At 37.8% G+C, this 13,900-nt stretch overlaps 2 protein-coding genes across 11 annotated transcripts in view; one reads left to right on the plus strand and one right to left on the minus strand.

The window, feature by feature from the left end:
* Window positions 1-3,166, minus strand: part of CIP2A (cellular inhibitor of PP2A) — a 45,021-nt gene extending 41,855 nt beyond the window's left edge. The window contains exon 1 of one of the 2 annotated variants that reach the window (XM_002716717.6): window positions 2,929-3,166. In XM_002716717.6, coding sequence (XP_002716763.2) covers window positions 2,929-3,030 — 102 coding nt within the window. In that variant the 5' untranslated portion in view covers window positions 3,031-3,166. The remainder of the gene's footprint in view (window positions 1-2,928) is intronic. The other variant, XM_089330741.1, reaches the window with a different exon arrangement.
* A 28-nt stretch (window positions 3,167-3,194) lies between these two features.
* Window positions 3,195-13,900, plus strand: part of DZIP3 (DAZ interacting zinc finger protein 3) — an 84,366-nt gene continuing 73,660 nt past the window's right edge. For 3 of the 9 annotated variants that reach the window (XR_016232423.1, XR_016232424.1, XM_008266983.5), the window contains exons 1-4: window positions 3,303-3,505; window positions 8,959-9,061; window positions 10,878-10,947; window positions 13,458-13,613. Coding sequence is in view for 5 of the 9 variants with exons in the window: in XM_008266983.5 (XP_008265205.1) it covers window positions 9,030-9,061; window positions 10,878-10,947; window positions 13,458-13,613 (258 nt within the window). In the remaining 4 variants the exon portion in view is untranslated. Of the gene's footprint in view, window positions 3,750-8,958; window positions 9,062-10,877; window positions 10,948-13,457; window positions 13,614-13,900 lie in introns of all 9 variants that reach the window. The other 6 variants (XR_016232425.1, XM_008266984.5, XR_016232426.1 and 3 more) reach the window with 4 other exon arrangements.

A 13,900-nucleotide genomic window follows, 5' to 3' on the forward strand; every position in this document is an offset into this window, starting at 1 on the left:
AAAATTCACACATTGTTATCTCTGCCTAGAAGAGACCTACTTGTTCCCTAACTCGCTGAAGTAGTCATTTAGATCTTAATTCAAATTCATTGCTTCCAGAAGTTTTTCCTAAGCCTCAGCTCTTAGATCATCTAGGTTAAGTTTGCCTATTACATTATTGATTATAGTAGTATTTCTGAGTTAGCAAACTTCGACTATTTAGCAATATTTACCCTCCAGACTACATTAAACAAATGACAAAGTCATAAATCTGCACTCAAGCATATATGAATGAATTCCAAGTACATTCATTCCACTTACTTTGAGGGAAGAGAATGGAAAATGAAATCCAGAATGGAACTATGAGATTGTTTCAGTTCCTTCCCAAACGTAACAAACGAGCTCAGAAATTAAGAGATTACAAGGAATAAAGAAATTTTTTTTCAAGTAGACAGAAAAGCAATAAGAAATTTAAATTTTAGTTATTCCATTTTTTTACTGTTTTCTTATAACCTATAAACTACATGCAGAGAAGGGTAGAGAAAAGAAAGGTTAAGGGAAGAGAAGCAGAAGATGGGAAGAAAGAACAGGAGAAAAGGAACGAAAGAGATGAGAAGGGAGGGGAGGGGAGAAGAGTAGCAGAGTTGAGATTCAAAGGCTAAAATGAGTTATCAGAAAGCATAATTTTCAAAATGCTCTACGAATGTATTCATTATTAAGTTTTTTTCCATAAGCATGGAAAAACCCATTATTTACTTTGGAATTAGAGTAAATCTGCTCTAAAGACTGAATCTAAAAGATCAGTCCTAAGCTGGTTACCTTAGTATTCCTCTAACCTTTCCCTTCTGTATCCTTTTTTTTTTTTTTTTTTAAAGATTTTATCAATTTTTTGGCAGGTAGAGTTACAGACAGTGAGAGAGAGACAGACAGATAGGTCTTCCTTCTGTTGATTCATTCCCCAAATGGTCACAATGGCTGGAGCTGCGCCGGTCCGAAGCCAGGAGCCAGGAGCCTCCTCCTGGTCTCCCACGCGGGTTCAGGGGCCCAAGCACTTGGGCCATCCTCCACTGGTATTCCAGGCCACAGGAGAGAACTGGACTGGAAGAGGAGCAACCGGGACTGGAACCAGTGCTCATATGGGATGCCAGCGCCGCAGGTGGAGGATTAACCCAGTGTGCCACAACGCTAGCCCCTGGTATCCTTCTTTCATTCCCTCATCCACATGCCAGTTTTCCTTCTAAAGTCTTGCTGAAAAAAAGTTTCCCATTCTGTTTTTTAAAGGAATACATGTCAACACTATTGTTAAATGAAAGCCTATAAGACAGGAAAAATAAATCCAAATATGAAATATCTGGTAACAGATATTTTGAGCAATATTCTTTTTCCTATTTATAAATCTGGCCCTCCAGAAGATTAAGACATTTTCTACATGAAACATGCTTCTCCCCAGGATCGGACCTATGGCTCAGTAACATCCGAGCCAGCATTATGGTGTAACGGGTTAGCCACCACCTGCGATGCTGGCATCCTATATGGGTGCTGGCTGCTCCACTTCCAATACCGATCCCTGTTAATGTGCCTGGGAAAGCAGTAGAAGATGCCCCAGGTACTTGGGTCTTTGCCACCCACATGGGAGACAGAAGCTGCTGGCTCAGCCCTGGCTGTGGCGGCAATTTGAGGAGTGAACCAGCAGACATCATGTCAGACCTGTTTTTTTTTTTTTTTTTTAATATTTATTTATTTGAAAAGCAGAGTTAAAGAGAGTGAGAGACAGAGATAAAAGATCTTTTGGTAAAGAAAATAGATTATGATTACTAGTAAGGAATATACAGCCTCTGTGGGAAACAGAAAAGCAGTTTCTCAAAATTTAAAAATAGAACTACCATATTATCCAGCAATCCCACTACTGGACATACATCAAAGGAAAATGAAATCACTCTGTAGAACATGAACTTGCATTTCCATGTTTATGGAGCACTATTCACAGTAGTCAGGAAATGTCTTCCCATTGATGAATGAAAAAAAAATAAAGTGGTACATAAACACAACAGGACAACAGGATACTATTGCTCAGCCATTAAAAAAAGAATTGCTATCATTCCTAACAACAACTGGAACTGGAAGTCATTATGTTGAGTGAAATAAGGCAAACACAGAAAAGTATCGCATGATCTCACATATTTGGAGCCTAAATAAAGGTGATCTTATGTAAAAAATACAATGGTGGTTAACAGTGCCTGGGGAAAGACTAATTAATAGGCCACAAGGTACAGGTAGACAGCAGTAAGTAGTTCTGGAGTCCTACTTTCCAGAAGGGTGACTATAGATAATATACTGTACATGTCTCTATTAAAAAACTACAGATAGGATTTTGAATGTTTTCACTCTAAAGAAGTGCTAAATGTTTGAGGATATTATTATTTACTCTGCTTGAACACTGAACAATGAACACATGTACCAAAGTATTACATGGTACCCCATAGATATGTACAATTGTTATACGCCTGCTATAAAAAGTTTACATAACTTAAAGACACAGCTGAGGGTCATTTTAAAGTCCGAGTTCTTTTAACAAATTATCAAATCGTTAACTCCTTGCCACATCTGCCCCGAAAACAGCTGTATACACTGTGCGAGCTTGGCTGCAGTGTGAAAACGAAAACCGGGGAGCAAAGGAACATTAGACAAGCTCTGAGCTTTCTCCTTTTCCTAACCGAAACACAGCCAGCATCTCCAACGTTTTGCCCCATCTTTAACCTTCAGAAAGCTCACATTCCTCTCGTTTAAGCGAGCTGCACGCCAACAGTCGCCTTTAGCAGTACTAAGCGATACCTAGAAAGTACCGAGGGTCTTCTTTCCCAGGCTGGGGGCCCACTCCCAGAACACACGGTGTACTAAGGATTAGTAACCAGGGACGCCCCTTTTCCCCCCCACCCCAAGGCGTCTCACCTCCAAGTGCCGCAAGAGCTGGGTAGAGTTCGCCTCTGACTTAACGGCTTTATACTGACCGATGGTCAGGAGCAAGGACTTCAAGCAGGCGGTAGAATCCATGGAGACAGGCCTTGGTCCTTGCAGCCTTGCCGAAGATCCACCACTACCCTGACAGCTCCGGGCTCCGGCGTTCGCCGCGCTTTATTTGATTTTCGGCACCGCCCACCTACCCTGTTCCCGGAAGCTTCCGGTTCCGGTCAGGCTCCGGAAGTGCCCAGCCACTCGCGGTTGATGGGCGTGGCCCGTGTGGCTAGAGGTGCTCTATGAATCTGTGGAGGGGCTTGGGAACCTCTCCCTCCTATCCCCTACTTGTCCCAGAGTCCGCGAGGTTTCAATGTGAGATCCCGTGAAGGCGAAAAATCTCGCGAGAAATGTGACTGTGGATCGATCTGTGGAGGGGCGGTTAAGCGCAAGGGGGTGTGCATCTGCGCCCGGAATGTCGTGAGCGATCTCGGTCTTGCTAATGGATGGCCGGTTTTTGCTTTTTGCGTCATCCTCTACCAGAGAAATGATCGCTGTCCTCTATCTAGACACGGTGAGGAACTCGGGAGGAGAAGAGTTTCGGTGACTTGGGTTTTGAGGCGGGCTGCAGAGGCCTCTGTGTCTCAGGCGTCCGTCCCTTCTGCCCAGGTGTGGTGGTTTCCTCGTACGTTCTTTGCGGCTGTGAGGCAAGTTAATCGCGCCCTCACGACGGTAATCTGGCTCTGGAGAAAGCCACCCCCGGGGGGGATTCCTGGGCCAGGTGATACTCCGAAGGTGTTCGCACTAGCGTCACTTTTGTAAGTGGAGGTGTTTTTCTGTTTGGCTTGATTGTTTGTTTATAAATGTCAGTGGCTACGAAATTGGCATTCTTTGCGGTTTTTATCAGCCATATTACGATGCATGTGTATCTGAATGAAAAGTCCGTATCTGGTTCTGCAGTTAAAGGGCTAATGACGAATAAAGCTTTAAAAACCGGGTTGTAGAAAATTGTGAGAATAGGCTACATGTCCCTTTAATTAAGTCGTTAATTAGAAATCGTGTTTTGTCAATTCAGAGGACTTTTTTTTGCTTGACAATTTTTTTATGTATTGGTTTCTGATTCGAGAGATCATATAAATAGTTCTGTTTCTCACTGTGTGTGTGTATTATCTAGCCTGACTCATAATTGTACAATAAGCTTATACAGTCAGTATGGCACTGGAAAGAACAAAAAATTTACAGCTCGTGAAATCTGGGCAGGAATTCCTACAACTACTGACTTACCAGCTTACAAGAACTCTCTAGGCCTCAGGTTCTTAATTCTTAAAACTGATTGCAGAGATGTTTATCTTTCCAAGTTTTGTGAAGATTAGTATACATAGATACATAACATAGATCCTGGGACATCAGAGCTGATGAAAAGTAATCTTATTTTCAAGCTTTATGTAACCAGCTAATTTTATATGAAAGAAAACTTCATACCAAAGGCTTGATGTTCTTTCTCGCTTAAACCTTTCTTAAAGTTTATATCTTTCTAAGTTATCAGAGCAGCCAGTTCACTTGCATAGTTGGAGGAGGCTGAAGGTGCTTTGTCATTGGTGGTGGGGTATCCAAGTACATAAAAAAAATGTCCTCCATTCTCTGGTTGATGGTCATCTCTACAGATGCCATGTTTCAAAATTCTCCTTTCATAATTATGGTCCAACAGTGGTAATGGCAATATAACATTTTTGAGTTGCTGAAAATATTCCACTTGGGAAGAATGTACTTAGGGGCAGCATATGCCATTCTTGTGGTTCCTAGCTACATTTATAAACAATATGATTTTAGCAGTGCTACCTTTAAATACCTGAATCTGCTGACAAATTTAGTATCTGGATGCATTTTCAACTAACTCCTAAACTTTCATATTCATTGCAAGTGCATTCCTAACATTGAAAACAAATGATTAATCCTGTAAGTTTGCTGGGTAAGTCCAGAAGTAACTGAATGGATTCTCAAAAAAACCTTAAAATCCTGCTTTTACTAAGATGCTGATTTTGCTTTAGGGATCATGTATTGGCAGGTTTATAACAAGGGGGCAATCAGTATACATTGTCAGATTTCTTGCTTCCTGGTTTAAGCTGCCAGATAGTACAAACAATATTTACATAGTGGCAAAGTGCTAAGATGCACATTGTTTTTGTTTTTTTTGGGGGGGGGCAGAGGGCAGGGCAGGAAATATCTTCAGCTTCTGATAACTTTTGCAAAGATTTTACAGTCATCATTCATCAGCCCTAGAGTTTACCCTAGGAACCAATATATTCTTTGGGACCCAATAATGTTTTGGCCTTTTATGTCTAGATATGCTGATTTTATGACCTTACCAGGAAGTTATACAAATTCAAAAAAACAAAGAACTGAATATGCCTCATTTTCAAATTCTGTCTTGAAATCCTAACTCTCGGTATAATGGTATCAGGATACGGACCTTGGAAAGTAAATCAGTTTATAAAGGTGATCCTCATGAGGGGGAAAATACAAAGGACCCTAGAAAGCTCTCAGCCTCCTCTGCCACGTGCTGATAAGAAGTGAACATCCCAGAAGAGATCCTGCTGACTCTGCTGGCACCTTAATGTCAGATTTCCAGCCTCCAGAACTGTGAGAAAGATATTTCTGTTGTTTATACTTTGTTACAGCAGCCCCAGTAACTAAGATAACCCCTTATACCACTTCAAAATGATTGTCTATCAGAAATAATCCGATGAACCATAGTTACAATTTTGGTTCTAGGGAACTCCATCACAAAGTCTCTTGACATATTCCCAGAGGCATTTTGTTCATTTTTTTAAGTCTTGAAATGATCATAGCATCTAATATCTCCACTTACAGGAAGCTTTGGGATTCTTATGGTAAAACAAAAGAAGTGTTTACTAGTAGTGTCAAAGTTTGCTTGATAACATGTAGAAACTTCTAGTTCAATGTTGATGTTTAATTCTATGCTGATGTAAATTTAGCTTTTAAAAACAGCTATCGAGATGTTACCAAGTTTTATTTTCAAGGTTGTTATTGCAGCATTGTTTGCAGTAGCAAAAAAAAATTAAGAGGCAAATCTGGGCATAATAAAATTTATACAATGGCATATCCTATAGTTTAAATACTACGGTAAATATATATATGTGCTGATGTGAAAAGCTTAGTGCCATTTGTTTCATGTGTGATGTATGTGAGAAATAGCTTTTGTCCCATTTCTTATTATTTATTTGAGAGGTAGAGTTACAGATAGTGAGAAGGAGAGACAGAGAGAAAGGGCTTCCATCCATTGGTTCATTCCCCAAATGGCCGCAATGGCTGGAGCTACACCGGTCTGAAGCCAGGAGCCAGGTGCGTCTTCCCTGTCTCCCATGTAGGTGCAGGGGCCCATGGACTTGGGCCATTCTCTACTGCTTTCCCAGGTCACAGCCGAGAGCCGGATAAGAAATGGAGCAGCTGGGACTGGAACCGGCGCCATATGGGATGCTGGCACCCCAGACAGAGGATTAACCTACTGCGCCATGGCACCAGCCTCATCCCATTTCTTAAGTTTAGTTGTTACTCCTTTTCATACAGTTGCATTTCTTCATCATGTATAGAAATAGGGGATAATGAATGAATTTGTTCAAAACCTAAAGGTTAAATGATGCTGAGGAGGAGGAAGATGGTTTTGATAGGAACATTTATGTAATGTTTACTATGTGCAGGATACTATTCTATGCTGTGTTTTAAGCATTCTGTCTTCACAACAACCTTATAAATTAGATATCTCATTATCTCCAGTATTCAGATAAAGAAACAGACACAGAGAATGTTAATTTCACTTAAGGTCATAGAACTAGTGTGTATCACAGCAGGCCCATATACCTTTGCAGAGTGATTCCAGAGTTTTTATGCTGTTACCAACAGTACCATGCAGTCTTTCAACTTACTTTTGACAGTAATGTACAATTTAATACTTTATCCCTTTTAGTATTTTTTTGTTCTAGTTAATACTATTTGTTGAACTCTGTAATTAACACACATTTATTCTTAGGTGTTGAATTTAACTGAAAAGTGATCCCTGTTAAATATAAGAGTGGAAATAAGAGAGGGAGGAGATGTACAATTTGGGACATGCTCAATCGGACTTGCCCCAAATGGTGGAGTTAGAAACATGCCAGGGGATTCCAATACAACCCCATCAAGGTGGCATGTACCAATGCCATCTCACTAGTCCAAGTGATCAATTTCAGTTCACAATTGATCACACTGATAGGTCTAAGAGTCAAAGGGATCACACAAACAAGACTAGTGTCTGCTAATACTAACTGATAGAATCAAAAAGGGAGAGAACGATGCAACATGGGAAGTGGGATACACAGCAGACTCATAGAATGGCAGATGTCCCAAACAGCACTTTTTAGGAGAGTTTTTTGAAATAGTTAAATAGGGAGCTATATGAATAAGTATATATACACTAATGGTACTCTAGTCAGCATTTTCAACATCCATTGATATTTGAAACTGTTTAATAATTCTTTATATCCCGTGTCTTCTATTTTATAGAGAAATAAAATTATAACATCTTGGGAGAAAGTGGCTACATGGTATTTTTAGACTGAAAGGAAACAAATTAGTGCTATCTAAATTGTGGTGGGCAGGCATTTTGCACAGCATTTGTGTGCCTGGGTTCAAGTCCCAGTGCCACTCCCAATTCCAGCTTTCTGCTGTTGTACACCCTGAGAGGCAGCCTGTGATGTTTCAAGTAGTTGGATCCCTCACATGAGAGATCTGGATTGAGTCCTTGGCTCCTGTCTTTGGACTGGTTCAGTCCTGGCTGGTGTAGGCATTTGAGGAATGAATTAGCAGAAGGGAGATCTGTTTCTCTCTCAAATTAATAATTATAATAAAATTTAAAGATTGTATTAAGCAGGAACTCATATACTTCTATAGGAAATAAATTAGTGCAAACCTTCTGGGAAACCATTTTGCAATATGCACCAAGTTGCTTAAATTATTTGTCTTTTCACCTGGGAATTCTGCTTCTGAGAATTTATTATAAGGAAATAATCATAAATATAGAAAAAGCCTTAGGAACACTAGAGTTTGTCATGGGAGTAATTATTTATAATGGAGAAGAAATGAAAATGTCTAATTATGTTGTAGCAGATTTCATGTACAGAGACAAGACATCAAGACCTCTTAGCAGGAAGTAGTCTTTTATTTATGCTGGCATAAGGCCTAAGCAGAATTTCTTACGCAGATGCCTGACCCCTGAACAGAGGGGTATTTTCTTATATGTGGTTTTGGCCTTTTTGTTTCCCTCCTATGCTTACATGCTCACAAGCATACATTTGATTGGATGTTCTGATGTTACATAGTGGCCACTATAATTGATACAATGCTGCACATGGGTACAGTTACTGATGCTGATTCTTTCACACACATACTGAGCTGCATACTCTCTGGCAAGGTTTAACACCATTGCTCTGTACTAGCAAGCAAAACCTGAAATGGTTACATATAAGCAGATTATAACTACAGTTGAAGCATTCACAGGCAAGCAGATAATGACCACATTTCATTTCCAGAGTAAGTTTCTTTTATCTGTCTGACCATGGAGCAGCCTCTACCACAACTTTAATCATGTTAGTTAGAAACAATTTTAATTAGAAGACAAAGGCCTCTACCATAATATGGAAGTAGTAAGGAGCCCTCACCCAGTTTTGTAGCAATTAACATTGCTTTACTACAAGGGTAAAATAACATGAAAGATGCTTTAACATACAGTGATGGAAAAAGTGGGATAGACTATTTCCTATTCAGTAAAATTAAAAATTGGTGAAATATACTTTTGTTTAGAGAAAAGTAGATTAGGTTATAGGCAGCGATTAGTTTTGGGTGGTAAAACTATGATATGTGCTTGCTTTATAGAAGTCTCAGCTTTTTTTAATGAACATGTACAATTTATATAGTTCAGAGAAACAGTTTAACTCTCCTGCCTTCTCATTAAAAATATTATTTTCCTTTCAGCTTTAAACAGCAGTGGTAAAAATCAATTTGCAAACACTGGATAAGACTTTTGTAAAGGAACATTGTCCAGCATGGATTCTGTACCAGAAGAATTTTTTGTGAGGTAAGGGATACGCGGCCAAATCCAACTGCATTTGTTATAACCCAAAGATAGGGCATTTGTCTTTTCCACATAACCTTGGGAAGCTACTGTTAATGAGATACTTCGAGACAATTTAGCAACTTTGATTAGTAGAGGATGTAGATGATGGGAACTCTAATTTTATAAAAGTTTTGTAGGGATCACATCCTGGCTAAAGAGCAAAGAATTGAAAAATATGTCATACCTTAATGTTCTTGGGCATTCTCATTTGTCATTTAAAAAGCCGTTACACAGAGTTATTATGTGAGAGACACTGTTTTTAATAAATTTTAACTCATATAAGCTTCAGAACAACTATGAAGTGAGTGCTCTTATTCTTGTTTTAAAAAGAACACCTTACTGAGTGGTTCATTTCGGCCCAGGCCAAAAGGGAGTCTGTTCCCTACAACCAAGGAAACTTCAATCTCTTCGTCTCTTCCATATAATACTAAAAATCAGGTCAATATTGGATATTTCTTTCCATTCTTATTATGACTCATGGCAAACAATGTGACATTTATTTTACAAGAATTTACTGACTCCTTGGTTATTAGGAAATAAAAACTAAGACAAAATATTCACACTCAGAACTTTATAAGGTGGTAAGGAGATGTATAAAATAATTACATCTTTAGACAAAATTAATAAATATTATATTAGATATACTGGGTTAAGGAGTAAACAATCATGAAATGGAGTGAGAGTTTACATTTGAGAAAACTTTGTATACTTTTCAAACCTTGAAAGCCTTTAACATACTATTATAGTATTTTTCATTCATTGATTACACATGGTGATTTATTTTGTTCTTTTTGAATGCAGCTTAGAAGTGAAGGAAAAGACAGCTAATAGGTTTATCTTTACCATGACACTTGAAGAGCAGTGAGAATCATATTGTGTAATGTTTGTATGTGTAAATCATCTTTTGTTGAAACTTTTACTGGAAGTTTGAAAATGCACTACATTATTGATCCATTCCAGTTTTCCCCAACAAAATCAGTTAGCATATGATAGTTGATTGTCAAAGAAATACATAAGTAAATTTTGATAATATCTGTATAGTTCTAAGTAAATTAATCAATATAAAATATCTTACCTCTTTATCATTGATATTGCAAGAATGAAGATCATGTAAATCATATATGATTCTAAATTATGATTCTTATGTTATGGCTTTATATGAAAGCAAAAAAAATTTTATAAATAATTTTTAAAATTCAGAATGTAACAGAATGTGAAATTTTCATATCGTAAGCCAATGTTGAAAGCAAAAAGTGTCATTATTCATAATTTCTATATATAATATTCTCCCTCAATTAAAAAATATGTTGGTAAACTAAACTATAAGTCTAGGAACCCAAAATGCAAAATAAAATGATCCATCTATCATAGATATTTTCCTAACCTTTATTATTTTCATATACCATGCACACACACACAAATAAAACATCAACCTTTTCAGAGACCTTTTTTCTTTACTTTGAAACAGTGCTTCTCTAAAAGAATAATTTTTCTCATTGTTTTGATTTATTAGTCTAAGATGCAAAGTATTTTTACATCAGTTTGCTATTTTTCTCTACCACCCCCCAGAAAAGGCATGGTGTGGTTTATTTTTTTTTATCATGAGTTCCTAAAGAGAGATGGCACCTACCATCATCATCAAGCTTTAAAACATATTGGTTAAACTTTAAAACTTTCAGGCAAAATTCAATTATTTGTTTATTTACTATTAGAATTTAGTTGTGTTCTTTGTGAGAAGATACACTGCATATACCTTTCTTTTTTCATTTTAAAATAGGGAACCTGCTGTGGAGGAACAGAGAAAGGAGGAACTTGAGAATAAAGTAGATAAGTCAACTGGTCAATTGGTAAGAGAAAATTTACTTTTTGTTAAATTTTAGTTAATCAATAATGAATAATTATGTAAGAGAATGTAATGCCAAATCTACTTGGTTTAATAATCTGTTAAAAATTTTTTTTTTTTAAAGATTGATTTATTTACTTGAAAGAGTTACACTCAGAAGGAGAGGCAGAGAGAGAGAGAAATGTCTTCTATCCGTTGGTTCACTTCTCAGTTGGCTGCAACGGCTGGTCCTGTGCCAATCCGAAGCCAGGAGCGGGAGCTTCTTCTGGGTCTCCCATGCAGGTGCAGGGTCCAAGGACTTGGGTCATCTTACACTGCTTTCCCAGGCCATAGCAGAGAGCTGGATCAGAATTGCAGCAGCTGGGACTTGAACTGGCTCCCATAGCAGATGCGAGTGCTGCAGGCAGGGGCTTTATCCCATAGAGAGAGAGAGAGGGAGAGATAGAGAGATATCTTCCATCTGCTGGTTCGCTCCACAAATGACCTCAATGGCTGGTGCTGGGCCAGGCTGAAGCCAGGAGGTTCTTCCGGGTCTCTCATGTGGATGACAGGGACCCAAGCACATGGGCCATCTTTTCCTGTCTTCCCAGGCACACCACAGGGAGCTGAATTTGAAGTGGAGCCGGCATCACAGGCAGTGACTCAATCTATCATGCCAGAACACCAGCCCTGGCAATTCATTTTTAGGTTAATACCATATATCCTAGTATTTGGTCAAAGAAAGACAAAATATAGTTGTTTTATGTTTTTGTCAGTGCAATTTTTACCTTCCATGTAGTTTTATGTCATGCTGATGTCCATTATTAGTAATGTTTGCAAAGATTATCCTTAATTTGGGAGGAAAATATATAAATATAAAATAATGATAGTATTAACTTGCATGAGATCATCACTTACAAAAATGTAACTGAGGGCCGGCGCTGCGGCTCAATAGGCTAATCCTCCGCCTTGTGGTGCCGGCACACCAGGTTCTAGTCCTGGTCGGGGCGCCGGATTCTGTCCCGGTTGCCCCTCTTCCAGGCCAGCTCTCTGCTATGGCCCGGGAGTGCAGTGGAGGTTGGCCCTGCACCCCATGGGAGACCAGGAGAAGCACCAGAGGGTTGTTCAGTTTAGCAAAGACAACAAAAAAAGGGATCAGTACTAGAAAAGACATTTCTAGATACAAAAATAGGGAATATAAAAAACAAGGAATGTGTGCATGCTGACCTGAATTTGATTTAGATGATAAATCAATTTTGTAAAAATGGATATAGTATTAAATATTTTGACAATATTTCCTGTTAAAAATTTTTATTCATGCTGTAATCTTACATGTATATAAATTTGTTAATTATTATCAGATGATTCTGCCATGCCTTTTGACTGCAGAATTGGCCATTGGCTTGAAATATTTGTAGTGCTGAAAGTTGTTTTATTTTATGAGATTTTTTTAGTTACTTTATTAAAAATTTTTAAAATTTTATTTAAGGTACATACATATCATGTATTTCATGTATACATACATTGTATTTCGTAACATAGTAATACTTACCACCCTGCTCTCCTTCCTGCCCACACTCCCACCTTTTCTCCTCCTTCCTCTCTTGTTCCCTCTCTTCGTTTTTTACAATGAATAGCTTCATTTTACTTTATTTTTTCAAATCCTACACAAAAGTGACAAGAATAGTAAACACCTGTATACCCTGTACAGAGATATAGCAAACATATAACATTTTCTTCCATTTTTGATATAGTTTCATATATAAAGTACTATAAAATATAAGATGTATTTGTTATATATGGATGAGAATAGAAGAATATTAATTTCAAACTCAAACTCTAAAGGGGAAAGTGAACATAGATTGTCCTATAATGCTTCTAGTCACTTTTCTGTCACAGTCTACCTCATGCTTGGCATTTTAGTGGCTTAATTTCTATATGGATTCTGCAGTAGAAAGCTGTTACTTTTGATTTTTACAGGTCAAACAGCATAATTATAGCTTTAACAGGATATAGGAATTCAAACACTAAGGTCTAAAGGAAGGCTGTCATCCGTGTGTTCCCAGCCATCTACCCATTTCTATTGCCCACCTCTTCTTCACACTGATATTAATAGACAATCCAGCAAGAATTAAGTGTGTAATTGTCAACTAACCTTTAGTGATGCCTTTAGTAAGTCTATATAAATCAATTCTTGAAGTCTCAAGATTCTTACTTGTTGATTGACCCTTACTGAATTGAGTGACTGTTTTTGTTTACAATTTAAATTATTGCAACTCTGTTCATGTCAAATTTCTGTGTATTTAGTATTTTAAGCATTAGATGCATCTGTAAAAACACTCTTAAATAGCTTTAATGTTATTATATATGGAGTAATCTCTGTAAGGTAAGTTACAGGAGAGCAGAGTGTCTTATTCTTACATGGATTTGTATGGTTCTGTCACAGTAATCTGCATATAAGAGGTACATTGTTCTTTTTTTCGTAAATGAGAATATGTATAATTGTGTGAATTTTTTATGAATAATGTCTTCTAGGACAAACAGGAAAAAGACATACCTTCTGAACTTGTCCATGTTAACCTACTAGTAGAAGTGAAGAAGCTATTAAATGCAATTAATAGTCTACCAAAAGGTGTAGTTCCTCATGTTAAGAAATTCTTGCAAGACGATTTTTCCTTCCAAACGATGCAGGTACATCTTAATGTTTTTTTCTGTGTCTTTGCCTTTTTTTTTAAACCCTGTAATTAATACAATGTAGTTATGGTCTCAAAATCTGCATCTTACTAAATAATGGTAGGGATGTGGGATTACATCTTGTAAGTTATTTTTTTTTTCTTTTTAAAGATTTATTTATTCATTTGAAAGGCAGAGTTACAGAGAAAGAGAGAGAGATATCGGTCTTTCATCTGCTGGCTCACTCCCCAAATGACCAAAACAGACAGGCCTATGCCAGGCTAAAGTCAGAACCAGGTGCTTTC

Source organism: Oryctolagus cuniculus, chromosome 4 (assembly GCF_051225735.1).
Source record: "Oryctolagus cuniculus isolate XC-2025 breed Fujian yellow rabbit chromosome 4, ASM5122573v1, whole genome shotgun sequence".
NCBI classification, from domain to species: domain Eukaryota; kingdom Metazoa; phylum Chordata; class Mammalia; order Lagomorpha; family Leporidae; genus Oryctolagus; species Oryctolagus cuniculus.